Source organism: Cherax quadricarinatus, chromosome 63 (assembly GCF_038502225.1).
Source record: "Cherax quadricarinatus isolate ZL_2023a chromosome 63, ASM3850222v1, whole genome shotgun sequence".
NCBI classification, from domain to species: Eukaryota; Metazoa; Arthropoda; class Malacostraca; order Decapoda; family Parastacidae; genus Cherax; species Cherax quadricarinatus.
In genome coordinates, this window is record NC_091354.1 from 17,368,345 (window position 1) to 17,391,361 (window position 23,017).

The window sequence follows — 23,017 nt, forward strand, 5'->3', positions numbered from 1 at the left end:
CTTGTTTTACACGATGGTAAGATTGCTGGCGTCTTTTTTCTGTCTCATATACATGCAAGATTTCCTGTATACATTACTAAAGTTAAAAAGATACTTTCGTTTTTCTTTTTGGACCACCCTGCTTCGGTGGGATATGGCCGGTTTGTTGAAAGAAGAGAAGAAAGATTATGTAAGAATTACAGACTAAAGCAATTGCTGTATCACATATACACCCCTGGTTAATAACTTCATATTTACATCTTCCTTCAAAACCTAAGGTACATAGTACATTTTCAGTGCATCTACCAATGAATCTAACAATGGTAATTTGAAGTGGATATGTACAATTACTGCAGACCATATTATGAAAGCCTTTTAAAAGAAATTAGTGAGTTTATTAATGTCATCTGGGTTAATAATAATGATCAAATAATTTTAGAGCATATTTTTAACTATTAAATAACATAAAACTAAATTATCATCATTGCTAATTTCTTCCATAAACCACATGAAATGACTGATGGGAGGAGGATAATTTAAAAATATATTAGCCTGATTTTTCAGGCAGTGTAGAGGGGCTAGCATCCCCTGCATACAAAGCAAGTGTGGTCATGTTTGCAAAGAAATACATACCAAACATGGACCAAAGAACAGCAAAGAGAGGTTCTTTGGAGTGATGAAGTCACTTTCACAAGTGACCTGTAACTGTGGTGGGAATACTTACAAACACCTAGGCAGTAACTTCTTAGACCAACACTACACCTGTGATACCACAAAACACCCTAAATCCCTAATGGTTTGGGCTTGTTTTAGTGGCAAGTTGATTGTGTTGCCTATAAGTCAATATAGGAACCAGAAAACTACCTAAAATTGTTTTGTGATCATTTGCCTGAATCTTTCAGTATGGTGCAAAGATTTTTATGTATGAGAGTTCTCTTTTCCCCACGATTAAATCAGTTGTTCAATGGCTTCATGACTGAAGTATCTTTCCTCAATGATTGGCCAAGAAACTTCCACAACTTAAATCCCGCTGATCTCTCGGCTGTGAGAGATCTACAGGAGGATCTACCTCCAGCTCCCTTCCATGGCTGAAAGTCACCATCCATGAGTTGTGGGAGGAATTTACCCCAAGAAACACTAAAAAATTTAGGGCAATTGCTTACCAGATAGTTAAAGGATGTCCTATGTGCAAGGGACGACCTACAAAATACTAAATCACTGGTAGTACTATATTTTGTGATCGTGGTTTGAATGTAGGCCAGCATACTTTCAGGACGAGCACTGTATACTGTACTCTACTCACTCATTGTGGCCCAAAATTAATTCCCTGTATTTCCCTGTAGTTTAGATTTGTTAATCCCTAACCACTTGGTTATTATTAAAACTTTTAATGGTCAAACTTAGACCATCAATATTATTAATTCAAGCTATTTTACTACTCTTACCTATTACCTGTAATCTTATGGTGGTTTGCAGGTAGACTGATATTATCAAAGTCACCCATGTGTAGATCACCTTTTTTACCTTTCCTATGTTACCCAGCCGCCTGTATATACGTACCTCTATCTACAGTTCTGCAAGATGCCAAATGTAATTTCATTCCTATAAAGCTAGGTGTAGGTTTCCACTTCTGCTAAACAGTAAGTACAACACTCTGACTACATTCTAATAACAACTGTCATCTTAAATTATTCGTAATTCTTTACTCTTCCCTATTTCAATTTTTTGAACTCATCGGCCATCTCCCACCAAGACAGAAGAAAGTCATTCAATCACCATTTTTCTAGACGTGTACTGACATCAAAAATCAAATTACCCTCAAACTACACTCAGACTACTACTTTCTTTCAATGCACAGGCCACATCCCACTGAAGCAGGGTGGCCCAAAAAGAAAAACGAAAGTTTCTCTTTTTAAATTTAGCAATGTACGTATACAGAAGAAGGGGTTACTAGCCCCTTGCTCCCGGCATTCTATTCGCCTCCTACAACATGCATGGCTTACAGAGGAAGAATTCTGTTCCATTTCCCATGGAGATAAGAAATAAACAAGAACAAGAACTTGTAAGAAAAGAGAAGAAAACCAAGAGAGGTGTGTGTATGTATATGCTTGTAAATGCATGTGTAGTGTGACCTAAGTGTAAGTAGAAGTAGCAAGGCATACCTGAAATCTTGCATGTTTATGAGACAGAAAAAAGGCACCAGCAATCTTGCTATCATGTAAAGCAATTACAGGCTTCCGTTTTACACTCATTTGGCAGGACGGTAGTACCTCCCTGGGTGGTTGCTGTCTACCAACCTACTACCTAGAACATTCAGACTTGTACCTACATGATCCCATTCCTAAATTTTCAGGATTCATTTAACTAATGAATTAATGGGTGTCATTTCCCTTCAAGTGAATGATCTTTCAATTATATTACTAGTGTGCCCTCTGGTCAAAGTGTAAGAGTAATATCTATTATCCAGTACCTAGAAGCTAGTGCCATGGAGATATAATTGAGCAGATAGTTGGGGTTACTGAAGTGTTCAGCTTTGAACACAAATCTTTCTAAAGGGCAAAAGCCCAAGGTCTAAAATGAAAGATCAGATACCCAGGAGTCTCCACAACTGGGAAATATTCAAATATGACAGTACACTATGTATATGAATTCTACAATCAACATAAACTACCAGATATCACTTCTTTTTAATGCTGCCACACACTGTCATCAATACTGTCACAGTTTCTGATTCTTAATATGAACTGTTTTATTTGGCTCTAAAACACAGTGAACCATGGATAATTTTAGAAAAAAATACCAAATGCAGAGCAGGGATCTCCAAGTATTTAATATTTAGCCAAGACCACTTCCTCAAACAAAGTATGAGTACACAACAAGGCTTGCACAGCACCAGCTAGTAATACACCATCAAATATACACAAGATGATCTACCATGTATTAAAAAAATAAGCACAGGGTTATTGCATTTTCACTGTGGTCACTCCTGTATTAGTACGTGTGAAGTTATTTCCACATTATCATATTCTAAAAATTAAATACAATTAAGGCACAACTTACCACATTCTTTTTAGAGCAGCACGAGGCAGGTACACCACACTTTCTAACACTTGGGCTGCTCTTTGAGCAATTGAAATACTCATTGGAATTCCAGTCTAGGTAGCCATCAGATGTAATACCACAACATTGAAACTGAAAGAATATTTCAGTGATTAGAATTATAACATATATCCAGTATTTGATAACAGACTTATAAACAAAGCACAATATAAAAAGGATGTAGTACATGTTTTTATAAAGTAGCAGACGTCTGATCACTTATTATACAGTGGAGCCTCAAATATCGAACTTTCTTCGGTCCGGAAGTCTGTTCGAGTGCCTTTTCCGAATGAATTTATTCCCATCAGGAATAATGTAAATTAGATTAGTCCATTTCAGACCCTTAAAAATACACTTATAAAAGCACTTACAAAAATACACTTACATAATTGGTTGTGTTGGGAGCAGTTCAATTTTTGAGGTTCCACTGTATATGTATTTTATTGAAACAGGAAAGTGAAATACAAGAATGGTGTCAATAGTAGTAGTAGTAATAGTATTAATCATAGTAAAAATAGTAGCAGTAGTAATAATATTTATTTTTTATTATTTTATTAACACATCGGCCATTGTGTTACCAAGGCAGGTGGCCCAAAAAATAAAAACTTTCATCATTCACTCCATCAGTCTTGCCAGAGGCACACTTACACTATAGTTATAAAACTGAAACACTAAAACCCTTCCTTCCGAGTGCAGGCACTGTACTTCCCATCTCCAGGACTCTAAGTCAGGCCTGCCGGTTTCCCTGAATCCCTTCATGAATGTTACCTTGCTCACACTCCAACAGCACATCAAGTCCTAAAAATCCTATCTAACATACTCATGAATGCTTGCTACTTACCATACAAATAATCTAACTTAAATGAAATATAGCCTCTCCTCACTTAGCGACATACTTATTTACAGACGCCTCAGACTTACGATGGGCTCTCCGACCAGTATTTATACCTAATGTATATTAGAGCTGATTTCCTCTATTTTGTTTATTTCAATATACAGTACACTACTGTAAAAAAACTACTGTCTGTGGAGACAAAGAACTTTGTCCTTGGAGGCAAAGAGGGGAATGTATGAGAGTATAGTTTTACCAACGCTCTTATATGGGTGTGAAGCGTGGGTGATGAATGTTGCAGCGAGGAGAAGGCTGGAGGCAGTGGAGATGTCATGTCTGAGGGCAATGTGTGGTGTGAATATAATGCAGAGAATTCGTAGTTTGGAAGTTAGGAGGAGGTGCGGGATTACCAAAACTGTTGTCCAGAGGGCTGAGGAAGGGTTGTTGAGGTGGTTCGGACATGTAGAGAGAATGGAGCGAAACAGAATGACTTCAAGAGTGTATCAGTCTGTAGTGGAAGGAAGGCGGGGTAGGGGTCGGCCTAGGAAGGGTTGGAGGGAGGGGGTAAAGGAGGTTTTGTGTGCGAGGGGCTTGGACTTCCAGCAGGCATGCGTGAGCGTGTTTGATAGGAGTGAATGGAGACAAATGGTTTTTAATACTTGACGTGCTGTTGGAGTGTGAGCAAAGTAACATTTATGAAGGGATTCAGGGAAACCGGCAGGCCGGACTTGAGTCCTGGAGATGGGAAGTACAGTGCCTGCACTCTGAAGGAGGGGTGTTAATGTTGCAGTTTAAAAACTGTAGTGTAAAGCACCCTTCTGGCAAGACAGTGATGGAGTGAATGATGGTGAAAGTTTTTCTTTTTCGGGCCACCCTGCCTTGGTGGGAATCGGCCGGTGTGATAATAAAAAAAAAAAAAAAAAAAATACTGTAAAAACATTTAAAAATACAGTGAAACCCTGAGTTTCGAACGTATCGACTATTGAACACTTTGAGTTTTGACTGCTTTTTTTAATCAATTTTGTCCCGAGTATCGAACACGCCCCATATTTCGAACCACCAGGTACCGGACCTGTCCGCCTGCCCACTTCGTCCGCATCCCCACGCAGGTATCGTGAGCCAGTCTGGCTTTGTTGATGCTTGAGTGACCACTAACCTGCGTGCTCATTCAAACATTTCTCTATTAATTCATTGTGTTTGGTGCTTGTGCGACTGTGAAATAAGCTACCATGGGCCCAAAGAAACTTGCTAGTGATACCCTTGTGGTAAAAAAAAGTGAGAAACACCATAGACGTGAAGAAGGAAATAGTAGAAAAATATGAGAGTGGTGTGCGACTTGTGGAGTTTGCCAGGATGTACAGGAAAAGGCAAAGCAGTTGCATGCCGATCTTGTAAAGAAAACTCCTGGAACCAGTACTAAGAGTGAATTTAAGGCCAGCAGAAGCTGGTTTGACAGATTTAAGAAGTGTATTGGTATACACAGTTTTGTAAGGCATGGTGAGGCAGCCATTGCAGACAAACGGGCAGCTGAAAAATTTGTGAATGATTTTAAGGGGTACATATACACTGAAAAATTCAAACCCCAACAAGTGTTCAGCTGTGACAAAACAGGCCTGTTTTGGAAGTAAATGTCAAAGAGGACCTACATTACTCAGGAAGAAAAGGCACTACCAGGACACAAGCCTATGAAAGACAGGCTAGCTCTTTTGTTCTGTACTAATGCTAGTGGGGATTTGAACGTGAAGCCTTCATTGGTGTATCACTCAGAAAATCCCAGTGTGTTTAAGAAAAACAATGTCATTAAGAACAAGTTATGAGTCTTGTGGAAAGCAAATAATAAGGCATGGGTCACGAGACAAATTTTCAAAGATGGTCCATGAATTCTGGAGGAATCACTTCAATATCTACACCTGCATAAGCCTTATAGGTAAGGCTTGGGAGGAAGTGACTTCCAGGACTTTGAACTCTGCTTGGAGACAACTGTGGCTACAATGTGTCGTCCAGAGGGATTTTGAAGGGTTTGAGGCTGACCCTGACTCTGCCGACCCTCTGCCTGTTGTGGAAGATATTGTGGCATTGGGAAAGTCCATATGGTTGGAGGTGAATGGCAAGGATATGGAAGAGTTGGATGACCACAGGGAAGAGCTAACCACTGAAGAGCTGGAAGAGCTTCATCTAGAACAGTATCAGACCACAGCTCAGGAACTTGCTTCAGAGGAAAAGGAAGAGGGAGTGGATGAGGGGCCTTCCTCACAGATTAAGGAGATTTGTGCCGAGTGGAATGATGTGCAAACATTTGTGGAGAAGTACCACCCTGAGCAAGCTGAAACAAGCCACGTCTAACAAGTTCAGTGACGGAATCATGTCCCTTTTTAGGGAAGTCTTAAAGAGGCACCAGAAACAGAGGACTGTGGACAGTTATTTTGTGAGACAGAGGTCCAGTGACTCTCAAGCTGGTCCTAGTGGAATTAAAAGACAAAGAAGGGAAGTAACCCAAGATAAGGACTTGTTACCTGAAGTCTTTATGGAAGGTTGGATAAATACATGAGTGAGTGTGGGTGGGTGTGAGTTGGACCTGACTAGCTTGTGCTACTAGGCCGGATGCAGTCCTCCTCCCTTAAGTGACGTGTCTGACCTCACTAGGTCAAGGCATTGGCTTAAGCCGGTGAGGGAATTGGAGCTGCCTCGCATAGACCAGTAGGCCTGTTGCAGTGTTCCTTCTTTCTTATGTTCTTATGAGGGGGAAATATTCTATTAGTGGAATGGATTTGTGAAGGACCTGCCTAGTGTGGGCCAACAGGCCTGCTGCAGTGTTCCTCCTTTCTTACATTCTTATGTTCTTAAGGGGATTCCTCTTCCCAATAATAAGTGCTCCTTCATTCCTCCTCCCCATTTTCCAGATGCCATCAACAATCTTCAATAAAGGTAAGTAAAAATGTTATTTTATATGTTTATTTAATTTTTATTTATCAATAACTAATTGCATTATGTATGTCTGTTGTATGTAAAACTATAATGTAATCTCTATAAAACATTTTTTTTTTTTGTGAATATTTTTGGGTTTCTGGAATGGATTAATTGTATTTACATTATTTCTTGTGGGAAATATTGCTTCGATGGCTGACACAAACCCGCTACCATTATAGTATGCTTCTCACTTAGCGACGAATTCATTTAACGACGTGGTCTCAGGAACGGAACTCCATCGTTAAGTGAGGAGAGACTGTAATATAATGGTAGACACAAAAGAAAGCCACTACAGTGGTACCTCAATATTCAAACTTAATCCGTTCCAGGAGGCTGTTTGAATAGAGAGTTGTATGAACTGATTCAATATCAATTTTTCCCATAAGAAATAATGTAAATTGGATTAATCCATTCCAGGACCCAAAAAATTACCAATTACAGTGGTCCCTCGTTTTTCGTAATTAATCCGTTCATGGAGCCAATACTATAAACGAAATTTACGATTTACAAATCAATTTTCCCCATAAGAAATAATGTAAATACAATTAATCCGTTCCTGACACCCAGAAGTATTAAAACAAAAAAATTTTTAACATGAAATATACATGAAGTACATAAACAATACAATGGGAAATGATGAATGAAACATTAACAGCATAACACTTACCTTTATTGGAGATTCTTTTTCGTGTATGGGAGACTGGAGGAGGAGAGAGAGTGGATTGTTTATAGTTTGGAAGGGGAATCCCCTTCCATCAACACCTCAGGTACCATTTGCTTTTCTGGGGTTGCTTCTCTTCTCTGTTTCTTAATGCCACAAGGACCACCTTGAGAGTCACTGGAGTCTTGTCTCACAAAATAACTGTTGAGAGAGCTCTGTTTCTGGCGTCTCTTTAACACTTCCCTAAAATGGCCCAAGACTTTGTCACTGTACATGTTGCCAACCTGGCTTGTAACAACCTTGTTAGGGTGATGTTTCTCCATAAAGCTTTCCATCTTACCTCACATAGTAAAAATCTCTTTAATTTCTGAAGAAGGCACCTTCTTCCATCTCTCTTCCTCCTCCTCTGCAGCAAGATTCTGAGCTGCGATGTGTTGCTCTTCCTGCTGAAGCTCTTGCAGCTCCTCAGTGGTGAGCTCTTCATTGTGGTCTTCCACCAATTCTTCCACATCCTCCAAACTCACATCCAACCCCATGGAACTCCCCAGTGCCACAATTGATTTTACAACAGACATAGGCTCATTAGGGTCAGTCCCAAATCCTTCAAAATCCCTCTTGTCGACACAATCTGGCCACAATTTTCTCCAGGCAGAGTTCAAAGTCCTGGTAGTCACTCCCTCCCAAGCCATACCTATAAGGGTTATGCAATGGAGGATGCTGAAGTGTTCTCTCCAAAATTCCCTTAGGGTCAACTGAGTGTCTGTGGTCACAGTCAAGCACCTGTGAAACATTGCTTTTGTGTCGAGTTTTTTAAAGTTTGCAATAACCTGCTGGTCCATGGTTGGAGGAGAGGAGTGGTATTCGGGGGCAAGAACTTTACTGTGATGAACCCAAACTCCTCGAAAATTAGGTCATGAGCAGGTGCATTGTCCATTACTAGCAGGCACTTGAGATCCAATTTCTTTTCCAGGAGATACTCCTTCACACTAGGGCCAAACACTTCATTGAACCACTCGACGAAAATTTCCCTCGTGACCCATGCCTTACTATTAGATTTCCAAAACACACACAATTTACTCTTCATAACATTGTTTTTCCTGAACACTCTGGGATTTTCAGAATGGTACACTAGTAATGGCTTCACTTTGAAATCCCCACTAGCATTAGCACAGAACATCAGTGTCAGCCTGTCTTTCATAGGCTTGTGTCCTGGCATTGCCTTTTCCTCTTGTGTAATGAAGGTCCTCTTTGGCATTTTCTTCCAAAAGAGGCCTGTTTCATCACAATTGAACACTTGTTCAGGTTTCAGTCCTTCAGCCTCTATGTACTCCTGGAATTCATGCACATATTTTTCAGCCGCCTTGTGGTCTGAACTGGCAGCCTCACCATGCCTTACCACACTGTGTATGCCAGTACGGTTCTTAAATCTCTCAAACCAGCCTTTGCTGGCCTTAAATTCACTCACATCACCACTTTTTGCAGGCAATTTCTTTACCAAATCTTCATGCAACTGCCTAGCCTTTTCACAAATAATCGAAGTCATAAGAGTATGTCCTGCTAATTGTTTCTCATTTATCCACACCAATAATAACTTCTCAACCTCTTCCAGTACTGGTGATATCATTTTTGTCAGCATAGTTACTCCCTTTGCAACAACAGCATCCTTTATTTCCTTTTTCTTGGCCACTATGGAACATAAGGTTGTGTAGGGTTTCTTATACATCCTGGACAGTTCGGCCACACTTGTACCACTTTCATATTGTTCAATGATGGTTTTCTTAAATTCAATCGGATTTCTCACCTTCTTTACCACAGGCTTGGCACTAGGAGCTTTCTTTGGAGCCATGGTAGCTTTAGTACTTGCAAGCACTAAAATATATGGAATATTATGAAATAATTCGCTGGAACACGTGAGGGGACCTTCGCTCACTGGTAAACAATGCCAGACTGGCTGCCGCCCCAGCTCACGCCGTGGGTACGCGTCCCGGACGAACTACGACTCGCGAGTCAACCTATGAAAAGCGAGTCCATGTTTATACGAAAATACCCCTATGATTGGCGAAATTTACAATTGCTGGGAACTACAAAAAGCGGGGGACCACTGTACAGTATAAAGCATTTTAAGTGAAAATATTGCTTATTTAAACAATATTTGTATGCATAAAATCATACATGAAAATGATAAAAACAATAAATACATGAAGTAAATAAAAACTAAATTTCACTTTACCTGTACTGAGGAGTGCTGATGGCCTATGAGGAAGGTGGAAAGATGTTATCATTTGGAAAGGTTGTCATTTTCCATAAAAACATCATATACCTGCCCATTTGTGTTTTTTCTCTTTTCTCTGTGCAGTAGCACTTGAAGATGATGGGGATTCACTAGCATTTGATTTTTTTCTTTGCTACAGAAGCTGCCCAATGTTGTCTGCTTTTGACGATTTTTCAAAATTTTTCTAAAGTAGTCAGCAACATGTCACTGAACAGGTTGATGCTCCTATTCACAACAGTGATGTTAGGATGCCATTTTTCTACCAGGCTGTGTGTTTGAGTCCAATGGTAACACAGTTCCTTAATTTCTGTAGTGGAAATGTTGCCCTTATTGCTTCCCTCTTCTAAAGAAGAAATTTCCTAAACCACTTCTTGCTGCTTCTTGTGCAGGTCTTGAAGGTCTTCTGTGGTGAGATCATTTGTATGATCCTCCACCAATTTCTCTACATCCTCAGTGTCCATTTCCAAACCCATGGACTGGCCCCAAACGTATATATACGTTCTCTCACCCAGTGCCCCGAATATTTTGAAAAATAAAATCTTTTTTTTTTTCATTGAAATTAAGAGGAAAATTTTTCTAAGTGTTATAGGATTAAAATAAAAAATTAGGGTCAGTACTTACTGAGATATGAGGCTGCAAAGTTGGCATTTAATGCTCACCTGACGAGTCCTGCCGCTTGCAGAAGTGTTGCCAAGATACCATTTTTTCTCATTTTTATATTTTATATAATTTTTATGTTCTGATAATTACAATTTATTGTAGTTCTTGTCATTTCATAACCAATCGTTGTTCTGACATTAATATTAGGTACTGAAATTATACTCAAATAGATTGACAGGTGGACATTTATACCTGCCTTGGTCATTTACTATTGTCTAGGAATATATACAAAGTATGTTTTGGATAATACTACTACTACTATGACTACTACTATGACTACTACTATGACTACTACTATAACTACTACTATGACTACTACAACTACTACTACTACAACTACTACTACTGAGGAGGAGAAAGAAAGAAAAGTAGTAGTATTGTTTTTGTTGTTGTTTTATGTTGTTTTTTGTTGTTGTTTGGTATTGTTGTTTGTTGTTGTTGTTTGTTGTTGTTGTGTAGACAGCCTGTACTGTCTGCACAGACAGCCCATGCTGTCTGCCAGCTTAGTTCATATTTCGCGCCATGCTGGTGCTGCCACCTAGAGGCCTTGCCACTTCAGTATGCCCAGACTTGCCTCACTCTCACTCACACAACGGCCTAGCAGGAAGACACAAGTACCCCCAGCTCTCTCTCGTGGGCATGGCCCTCCCGGGCCATGGGCACAACACAAGCCTGTGTAACCCACCTACGACTTAACAATAAAGTAAGAAGCCTCCGAAGAAGTATATCATTCACACCCGCTACCAGAATACCAAATAATCCTTCCCGTTATAAATGGTGACAGCGGTGCTTGCAGCAGTTGTGTTTGCCTGGAGAGAGGGAGGAAGAGGTATGAAGTCATCTTCACTTCATCATCCCATACAAGAAGCATCCGTCTCTCAACGAGTTATCCTGATGTCGTGTCTGCACTTTTGAGCATCCAGTCACAGGTACTAGCAGGATCCAGCCGAAATTTGTCGAAAGTCTTCGAGAATTGTGAGTGGCGTCACAGTGACCCCACGCTACAGCGTCCCACGCTACAGTGTCCCACGCTGTTTCTCAAGTCACGTGTTCAGCGTCACTTGTATGTTGCTGTTGTTGTTCAGCTCAGCACAGCTGTTTCAGCAAGCCAGAGGTGAGTTTTGTGGTGATTTCTGCGTCCAGTGTGAGCTTCTCCACGTGTTTGTGGGTGGAGGAGGAGGAGGAGGAGGAGGAATGGCTAGATTTTCGCCCTGCCATACACTCACCCACGCTCCTCGCCACCACACTACCATACACTCACCACTGCCCACTCCCTCTGCTGTGTTTTCTGCTGTTTTTCATGTGAATTCTTTGCCAGTGCTGTGTATCCGAGTGCCCAAGGCCACTCGAAGCTGCGTGGATCAGCATGCCACGTAGATCATGACACCACGTGGATCGACACCACGTTGGGTGTGGCCGATGTCACGTAGACCTACAAAGCCACGTGAGTTACCAGATGTCCCAGGCCACATGCTGTGGTCTGCTGCCCACATCACATTGACGTCACCTCACGATGTCTGCCTGACGTCACCTCATGATGTCTCCCTGACGTCACCTCGAGATGTCTGCTGACGTCACAGCCCTGCTGACGTCACCTCGCGACATCACGCCTGACATCACATGATGTCACCATCGAGTGTTCAGTAATTATTTCAGTATTGTCGAGAAGATTGAGAGAAAATATATGTCGTGTGTTAATTAATTCCTCTTAGTCAGTGTTCTCACATTTTAGTATATGTCTTAGTGTCAGTTTTGTGCACAGAAAAGCATCATTTGCTAGTTAAGCCATATTGTACCGTATGTACAGCGGTGTGTTTTTAAAGTTTCTGTGTGTCCAGTGAGGTCTGGGCCAGCCAGACCTGAGTAGCACCACTGTGTTAAGTCACCCGTGTGACCAGTGTGTTTGACAGCTGATTACTCAGCCCTGAGCGTACGAGCCCTCTTGTACAGAAAGCTTTTATGCTCGTCGCTCGTGATGTTCTGCAGAATCGTACCTGCTACGATTCCCATCGAGATTTGTTTCACTTCACCTCCAGACCGTCAGAGTGCAGTTATATGTAGAGAAACAAGTCTGGGGACGCTTAGGCTAACCTCTGCTATAACTCCAACTGTCGAGAGATGATACTCGTCAAGCCGCAGCCAGGCCTGTCAGCAGGCGCTGTGTCAGCCTCGTGTCACAAGCAGCCTGCACAAAGATGATGTCACTTTGACTGCTAGCTCGCTTACTGCAGTCTCGTGTATGATGTTACGACTCCCAGATGTTTCGCCCAGTCGTCTCTGCCACGACTCGCTCCACAACTCGCTCCACGCTCGCCGGCAGTGACAGCCCAGCGACAGTACCAGTCGAGAAGTGTCCTCCTGAGTCGCTTGCCAGAAGTCCTGCCCAGTTGCCGAGTTTTGTCGACGCCTCACTCGAGGGCACCAGCATGTCGTGCCCTAGGTTGAGTGAAAACCTGCAGCGACTCCTACGATGACTGCTTCACCAGAGGAGACCGTACCCTGTTACGTCACAGCTCAGCCGCAGCGATGTCTCCCGTGTTGCAGTACCTGTCCAGGCGCAGGAAGGCGTGCAGTGATGCCCTTCGACGCTCATTGCCTTTGACCACGATGTTTAGCACACCCCATGTTTTTTCTTCCCTCCCTGTAGGAAGTTTTTTTCCATGTCCATATGTATATATATGTTTTTATTTTGTGTTCTGTGCCCTGTTCCTACGAGAGAGAGACAGAGTTTCTTTTACTACCAGTATTGTCGCGTTGGGACGACGCGTGGTAGGTGGCCGAGCGTATGTAGACAGCCTGTACTGTCTGCACAGACAGCCCATGCTGTCTGCCAGCTTAGTTCATATTTTGCGCCATGCTGGTGCTGCCACCTAGAGGCCTTGCCACTTCAGTATGCCCAGACTTGCCTCACTCTCACTCACACAGCGGCCTAGCAGGAAGACACAAGTACCCCCAGCTCTCTCTCGTGGGCATGGCCCTCCCGAGCCATGGGCACAACACAAGCCTGTGTAACCCACCTACGACTTAACAATAAAGTAAGAAGCCTCCGAAGAAGTATATCATTCGCTCACCCGCTACCATACTACCAAACAAATTCGTTATAGTTGTTTCTGTTTGTTTCTGTTGCTTGTTTCTGTTGTTTGTTGTTGTTGTTGTTTGTTGTTTGTTGGTTGTTGTTGTTTGTTGTTTGTTGTTGTTTGTTGTTGTTTGTTGTTGTTATTTGTTATTGTTCCCTTTAAGCAATGTGTAAGACAAGTGTCAGTGACAAGCATCCGGGAGGGCAGTGATAAGATGAGATAAGGGATGACGTTTGATGGGTGCCAGCAAGGGTGCAGAGATAAGGGGTGACATTTGATGAGCTGGTGTCTCTGTCTCCGATTATCTGTCTCTCTGTCTTCTCTCTCTGCCTGCTTGTCTCTTTCCATCTGTCTGCTTGTCTCTTTCCATCTCTCTGCTTGTCTCTCTGTCTCAGAGAGAGCCACTGTGAACCAACAGGTATTCTTATGCATTGTATCTACAAGCAGTATAGCACTTTGGATTTTTTAGGTTATCCTAGGTAATTTACACTATGTATAATTGTATGTGTGTGTGTACTTGTGAGACATAAAAAGAGAGACAGATAGAGACAGATAGACACAGACAGATGGACAGACCCTAAACTTGGGGTTAACATCAGTTTCCTCTTAAAAGGGGAGTGTTAATATGACATTACATCAGTGAATCCTTAGTGTCTGCCACACTGTTTGCTCTAGCTGGTGCTCAATTTAACTGGCACTCCCACAAGGTACTAAGTGGTCCCAGATTTTTTTTAATATGGTGCACACTGAGTGTTAAAACCCATTCTATGCTGACCAGGTATCTCAGGCCAATCATGCCAAATTTGGAGGCAGGAAAAATAAAACGTACATATACATTTGAGGCGCTAGTGGTAAGAATGGATATATATGTTTGGACCTTTTAGGGGTTAAAATGGTTTTTCCAAAATTCCCTAAGAGTAAGCTCTGTTTCAGAGGTCACTTCTAAGCACCTTTTAAACAGTGCTTTTGTGTAATGTTTCTTAAAATTGGAAATTACCTGCTAGTCCATGGGTTGAATAAGAAGAGTGGTGTTAGAGGAAAAGAACTTCACTTTAATGACGCTGTATTCATCCACCAAATTTTCCTCCAAGCTTGGAGGGTGAACAGGAGCACCGTCCATTACCAGAAGTGCCCTTAATGATAAGTTTTTTTTCTCAAGGTACTGCTTCACACTTGGGGCAAACACTTCATGTATCCACTCAGTGAAGAACTGCCTTGTTACCCAAGTTTTACTAACAGTCCTCCACATTACAGTGATTTTACTTTTTTATCACATTGTTTTTCTTAAACACCCTTGGATTTTCAGAGTGGCAGACTAGCAACAGTTCAATTTTGCAGTTCATGCTAGCATTACCACACAAGAGTGCTAGCCTGTCTTTCATGGGCTTGTGTCCTGGTAATGATTTTTCTTCTTGTATGATGTAAGTTCTCTTAGGCATTCTTTTCCAAAAGAGGGCGGTTTCATCACAATTAAAAACTTGTTGAGAAATAAATCCCTCAATGTCTACATAGGTTTAAAATTCCTTAACCCTTTGACTTTTTCGGTCATACATATACGTCTAACAAGCCAATGTGTTTGGCGTATACAGTGGACCCTCAGCTAACACCTTTAATCCATTCCAGAAAGCTAGCATTTAACTGATTTAGCCTCTAACCAAATTAATTTTCCTTGTAAGAAATAATGGCAATCCAATTAATCCGTTCCGGACACCCAAAAGTATTAAACAAAATAACTTTTTTACATGAAATATACATTTCCCTACACAGAAAACAATGATACATGATGAGTAAAACAATAATAACATCACACTTACCTTTATTGTGGCCTTGTTGATGAGTGATGAGATGGGAGAATGGCAGAGTATGAAGGTATTCTAGTGTTTGGAAGGGGAATCCCTTTCCATAAAGACTTGAGGTAACAAGTCCTTTTCTGGCTTCTGTCCTTGGAGTGCCTTTTCCTCCTGAGTAATGTAGGTCCTGTTTGGCATTTTCTTCCAAAACAGGCTTGTTTCGTCACAATTGAACACTTGGGGTTTTAATTTTTCAGCCTCTATGTACCCCTTAAAGTCCTGCACATATTTTTCAGCCGCTTTTTTGTCAGAACTGGCAGCCTCACCATGCCTTATCATACCATACCACCATTACAACCACTACCACCCTCTACCACCATCACTACCACCCTCTACCACCATCACTATCACCCTCTACCACCATCACAATCACTACCATCGTGTACCACCACCACTACAACCCTCTACCACCATCACTATCACCCTCTACCACCATCACAACCACTACCACCCTCTACCACCATCACAATTGCTACCACCCTCTACCACCATCACAATCGCTACCACCCTGTACCACCACCACTACAACCTGCTACCACCCTGTACCACCACCACTACAACCCTCTACCACCATCACTACCACCCTCTACCACCATTGCAACCACTACCACCCTCTACCAACATCACAACCACTGCCACCTTCTACTACCATCACAATTTCTACTACCTTCTATCACCATCACAACTGCTACCACCCTCTACCACCATCACTACCACTATCACAATCACTACCACTATCACAATCACTACCACCATCACTACCACCCTCTACCACCATCACAATCGCTACCATCCTCTACCACAACCACTACCCCCCTTTACCACCATCACAATCGCTACCACCCTCTACCACCATAACAATTGCTACCACCCTGTACAACCACCACTACAACCCTCTACCACCCTGTACCACCACCACTACAACCCTCTGCCACCATCACTACCACCCTCTACCACCATCACAACCATTACCACCCTCTACCAACATCACAACCACTGCCACCCTCTACTACCATCACAATTGCTACTACCTTCTATCACCATCACAATTGCTACCACCCTCTACCACCATCACAACTGTTACCACCCTCTACCACCATCACTACCACTATCACAATCACTACCACCCTGTACTACCACCCTCTACCACCATCACTACCACCCTCTACCACCATCACAATCGCTACCATCCTCTACCACAACCACTACCACCCTTTACCACCATCACAATCACTACCACCCTCTACCACCATAACAATTGCTACCACCCTGTACAACCACCACTACAACCCTCCCCCACCATCACTACCACCCTCTACAACCATCACAACCATTACCACCCTCTACCACGACCACTTTCGTATTTTTCTACAAACTTTTTCTTAAATTATGTGTGTTTCTCACATTCTTTACCATAGGGCTGGCACTAGAAGCTTTCTTGGGGCCCATGGTATCTTATTTAGCAGTTACAAGCACCAAAAACAATGGAAAAATACAAAATATATCGCATGCACGCACGGAATCGGCTGATTTAGCAGTTACAAGCACCAAAAACAATGGAATAATACAAAATATATCGCATGTACGTGCAGAATCGTCCTCACTGGCTTTGTAAACAATGGCACACTGGCTGCTACATGGAGTGAGTGGCCAGGGCCACTCAGGGCGCCGTGCTGACACGTTCGGGGCGAAAGCTCCTAACCGAGTTTTTAGGTGTTATCAGAGCCAATTTTTTTATGCCAAAGTGAGGCGTTATCCGATTTTGGCATTATCCGATGCAGGTGTTAACTGAGGGTCCACTGTATACATGTATACTCAAAAATTCTAGTGACTTGAAATCAAGCAGGAGAAAGCTGGTAGGCCCACATGTGAGAGAATGGGTCTGTGTGGTCAGCGTGTGCAGTATAAAAAGAAATCCTGCAGCACTCAGAGCATAATGAGAAAAAAAAATGACCATATTTTTGGATTAAAATGCCGACTTTGAGGTGTATTTTCGTATAGTACTTATGGTTGTATTCTTGTTTTCTTGGTCTCATTGATAGAATGGAAAACATAATATAGAAACAGAAGTGATTTTGATTGGTTTTACTATGAAAAGGATCTTGAAATGGAGCTCAAAGTGGCAGAAATGTTCGATTTTTGCCGATGTTCAATAGTAAATAAATGACGTCATTGTCCAATAAATATCCAACTAGTCATTCTAATACGCAGTCATGAATGGGTTGACATTATTTATACAATTATTACAATATTGCAGTAGTCTGCATAACAGTAAATCTTCTATTTTTTGTGTGAATAAAAATTCAAAATAGAAAGCAAGAGTATAACAGGGGCCTGGAGACATGACTTATGAACAGAGAAAATGTTATTGTAGTGCCAGGAATGTCTGCATTGCTCATTCTGGACCCTGTTTTGAAATTGACATTTTTTATTTTGTATAAAATTGGCCAAATTGCCAATTTCTGACCACTTTATTGGGTAGCTGAAATTAGTAAATGGGCAGTTTCTTGTACTCAATCGATAGAACAAATGGAGTTCTAAAGAAATAGCTATAAGTTTGGTCAACTGGAACAATGGAATTGGTTGAAAATAGTGCTCAAAGTGGGTGAAATCGTCAATGCGTAAATGTCGCCGAGGTCGCTAACTTCACGAGAGCATAATTCCTAAGTTTTCCATCAAATTTCATACTTTTGGTGTCATTATCAGGAAAAGATTCTCTATCATTTCTTAATTTTTTTTTTTTCAAACATTTTGTGACACCAGGAGACACTTCAGTATTTGGGGTTGCGACAGTCAAAGGGTTAACAAATTTTACAGCACTCGCGGCCTCCCCATGCCTTACTGCACTATGAATCCCACTCCTTTTTTTTAAACAAATCAAACCAGCTCCTCCTTGCCTTCCTCACTCTCAGCACTGTTTCCCAGAGTGTCTTGCTTTTTCACAAATTATTGCTTCAGAAACACGGTCACTGGCCAATTGTTTTCAATTAATCCACACTAACAAAAGTTTCACCAATTACAGTGGAACCCCAGTTTTCGAACTTAATCCGTTTCAGAAGGTCATTCTAAAACCGTAACGTGTGAAAACTGAATCAATATTTCCCATAAGAAATAATGGAAATACAATTAATCCATTTCAGACACCAAAAAATATTAACAAATAATAAATTTTTTAAAGATTAACTAGTGTTGCAGCTCTTCAGTGGTTAGCTCTTCCTGTGGTCATCCACCAACTCTTCCACATTAACCCTTCGACTGTCGCAACCTCAAATCCTAAAGTCTCTCTGTCATAAAATTTTCGAAAAAAAACAAAAAATTATTTTTTTCTCATGAAATGATAAAGAATCTTTTCCCGATGTTAATGACACCAAAAGAACGAAATTTGATGGAAAACTTACTGAATTATGCTCTCGCAAAGCTAGCGATCTCAGCAATGTTTACATATCGGCAATTTTGCCCAATTGAGCCCTATTTTCAGCCAATTCCATTGTTCCAGTTGACCAAACTCAAAGCTATTTCTTTAGAACTCCATTTGTTCTATGGACTGAGTACAAGAAACTGCCCATTTACAGATTTCAACTACCCAATAAAGTGGTCAGAAATTGGCAATTTGGCCAATTTCATGCAAATTAAAAAAGATGCCAATTTCAAAATAGGGTCCAGAATGAACAATGCAGACATTCCTGGCACTAAAATAACATTTTTTCTGTTCATCAGTCACGCCTCCAGGCACCTTTTATATTACTCTTGCTTTCTATTTTGAATTTTTATTCACACAAAAAATAGAAGATTTACTGTTATGCAGGCTACTGCATTATTGTAATAACTGTATAAATAATGTCAACCCATTCATGACTGAGTATGAGAATGGCTAACTGGACACTTATTGGACAATGACGTCATTTGTTTACTCCTGAACATTGGAAAAAATCGAACATTTCCACTACCTTGAGCTCAATTTCAAGGTCCTTTTCATCATGAAAACAATCAAAATCATCTCTACTTTCTGTAACATGTCTTCCATTCTATCAAATGAGACCAAGAAAACGAGAATACAACCATAAATACTATATGAAAATACACCTCCAAGTCAGCGTTTTAATCCAAAAACAGAGTTTTTTTTTTCTCTCATTATGCACTGTGCTGCAGGATTTTTTATACTGCACACATTGACCACACAGACCCATTCTCTCACATGTAGGTCTACCAGCTTTCTCCTGCTAGATTAGAAGCCGCTAGAATTTTGGAGTAAAAATACATCAAAAACACTGGCTTGTAAGACGTATATGTACGACAGAAACAGTCAAAGGGTTAAAATATTTGTAGTCTTAATGTAGGCGAGAGGTGAGTAGTACCTTTTTGTAGGAAGTCATTGTCTGACTTTTTGGGGTTATCCTAGGTTCTCTCCACATATGCTGCTATGTATGATAATCCATGTATCTGTATTTGTGTATACCTGAATAAACTTACTTACTAAGTAGCCAGTACATGTAGGTAGCCTGTAGGTAGCCAGTAAGTAGCCTGGGCTACATACCTATACCTACCTACATAGCTACACTATATTTAATGTGGTCCAGAGCCATAATATTATTACCATCAACATACCTTGCTCATCGAGTTTAATCATTTCTAACAACTACCTTTAGATGCCATCATAAACAAAGGGAGAAGTAATGAATAATTCATGGTGAGAATTGTAAACCAAAGCCAGATGCAGATTCATGCAGTTTTCTCTAATGCTCGACCAGAGAAAAAGAGAAACCTTAATGTTTTCCCTCCACTGACTCACCACTCTATAGCATATAAACACTGCATGTTTATACTATGCTATGTAACGTGTTTCTTGTATAATTTAAGAAAATATCACAGATGGATTAATGAAAATGGCTATATTAACGTAAAACAAGACATTTAATGTGCCCAAGAGTGAGTCACGAACATATGAGCGGCCCAGGCAGACGCATATAATGCATCTGGAACAAAATTTCACACAAAAAAAAATGGTCCTAAAACTGAAACGTCCGATAACTGGAGCGTGTGAAAACCAGAGTTCCACTGTATCTTTGACCTTTTCACAGTAAGAATTTTCACTCCTTTTGCCACATTAGCCCCTTTTGTCTCTATTTTTAAATATGGACAATATGGTGGATTTCGCCAAACCATATTGAGTGGCTAAGTCTGACACGTGTTCAACATTCCCACTTGGCAGCGAGTTCTTTGTCCACTTTAATTGTTCTCACCACTTTCCTTTTAGGCTTGTTTGGATCATTACTTATTTAGGGGGCGATGATTACTTGTTTAAAAAACACCACAGAATAACAATGAAATACATAACAAAAAGCTTCACGGAGCTTGTACAAATGATGCATAATGAACAAAAGTTGACGAGAGACTGAGTGCATGATGCTTTATTTTCATCAAACCTCATCCAGATAGACTGCTTTGTTTAGGACAAATATCAGGGCAATATCTGAATACCAAGTCAAATTTTTCTCAAAAAAGTTGGGAGAATATTGAGTTGTTCAAATACGTATAGGGACATACGATACTGATGTTCCACTGTAATTATGCAATGAATTCTGGACAATTAATCATCAGGCTTACTATGAACTTAAGAACTAGACAGACTATTAAGTAGGACTTCTTATTCAGTTAACTACAATCATAACTGCAATAAGAAATGTAGCTAATGACAAATGGTCAATTACAAAAGAATTACATATTATTTAAACTGAGTCATTGATCTTCAATTCCGTGGAGTGATCAAACAGAGATGAAGATATGGCAAATTGCTTAGATTATAATACAGTGGACCCTTGGTTATCGGCTGCAATCTGTTCCAGAAGGTCGGCCTAAAAGCGAAATAGCCAATAACCAAAATAATATTTCCCATAAGAATTAATGTAAATCCAATTAATCCGTTTCAGACACCCAAAAATATTAACAAAAAATACATTTTTTAAAGATTAACCATAGTTTTACATACAGAAAACAATGAGAACTAAATAAAATGACTAATGAAATGGATAAATGAACATTTAAATCACTTTTACCATTATTGAAGAGTTTTGTTGGTACATGTAGTATATGCAAAACGGTGAGGAAGGCTTAAATCTGACACTATTATCAACTCTACAGCTTATTTATCTATCACAATTCATCTAATATGACATAATAAACAATATTAATAACACAGAAACATGATACACCTACCATCCGACTTACGACCAAGCTTGGTTCCGACCAACCGGTCGTAAGTCGAAATGGACCTAAGTCAAACCTTTGAAAATTGCCGACATATTGGGTAGGGCATAATGTCAAAACTTTCCTATATAAACTACCTACATAATACTGTAATGTAGTGTACAATCATTACTTCATTCTTTTTACCATAATTTACTTCTATTGTTGTAGTTTAATTATTTATGTACTGTATATAATGTATACATGGTAGTGATATGTATTGTAAATTTTACATAGCATACAGTATCATATGTTACTATTATCTTCATGTATTGTCGACACAGTGGAATGGGAGAATACCACTGGTAGTGTCATCCTGCCAGAATGTTGTGTAACCTATACCCTAAGTAAAGAGAAACAACTCTGGAACATGTGTAATACGTATCCGGCTGGCTGGCTAGGTGGCCAGGTCTGTGGTTGGCCGGGTGGGTGGGTGGCTGGCTGGGTGGATGGGTGGGTGGCCGGGTGGGTGGCCGGGTGGGTGGCTGGGTGGGTGGCTGGGTGGATGGGTGGGTGGGTGGATGGGTGGGTGGGTGGATGGGTGGGTGGGTGGATGGGTGGGTAGTTGGCTGACTGGCTGACCGAATGTGGCTGTCTCTTTGTATCTCTCTCTCTCTCTCTCTGTATCTCTCTCTCTCTCTGTATCTCTCTCTCTCTCTGTATCTCTCTCTCTCTCTGTATCTTTCTCTCTCTCTCTCTCTCTGTATCTCTCTCTCTCTCTGTATCTTTCTCTCTCTCTCTCTCTGTATCTCTCTCTCTCTGTATCTCTGTATCTATCTATCTCTGTATCTATCTCTGTATCTATCTATCTCTGTATCTATCTATCTCTGTATCTATCTATCTCTGTATCTATCTATCTCTCTCTATCTCTATCTCTATCTCTCTCTCTCTCTCTCTCTCTCTCTCTCTCTCTCTCTCTCTCTCTCTCTCTCTCTCTCTCTCTCTCTCTCTCTGCTGTATAGCCCTTGTGGCTTAGCGCTTCTTTTTTATTATAATAATAATCTATCTATCTATCTATCTATCTATTTATCTCTCTCTCTCTCTCTCTCTCTCTCTCTCTCACTCACTGGTACACGTAGTCAAGTTATCATACATATTATAAATTACCTAGGATAACCCAAAAAATCCAGACAAAGTGCTATACAGTGGATCTGTGCTCCAGTGCCCTAAATTAATAATAATATTAATAATCATTATTATTACAATAATACATATGTACTAATATTAATATTATTATTATTAAGCTATAATATAATAATCGTGTCCACTCATTACTTACCTTAAAATATCTGTAGTTTTAATGTAGAGTGAGAGGTGAGTAAACAAGATTAAATGAATAAATGAGAAAGAGAATGAGAATGTAGAATGTTCACGAGT

At 40.6% G+C, this 23,017-nt stretch overlaps 1 protein-coding gene across 3 annotated transcripts in view; it reads right to left on the reverse strand.

Annotated features, from left to right (window-relative positions):
• LOC128698166 (tetraspanin-33) overlaps positions 1-23,017 on the reverse strand; it is a gene marked incomplete at its 5' end in the record, with an annotated part of 146,776 nt that overhangs the window by 108,699 nt on the left and 15,060 nt on the right. For all 3 annotated transcript variants that reach the window (XM_070098670.1, XM_070098669.1, XM_070098671.1), the window contains 1 exon segment: positions 3,040-3,171. In XM_070098670.1, the coding sequence (XP_069954771.1) occupies positions 3,040-3,171 (132 nt within the window).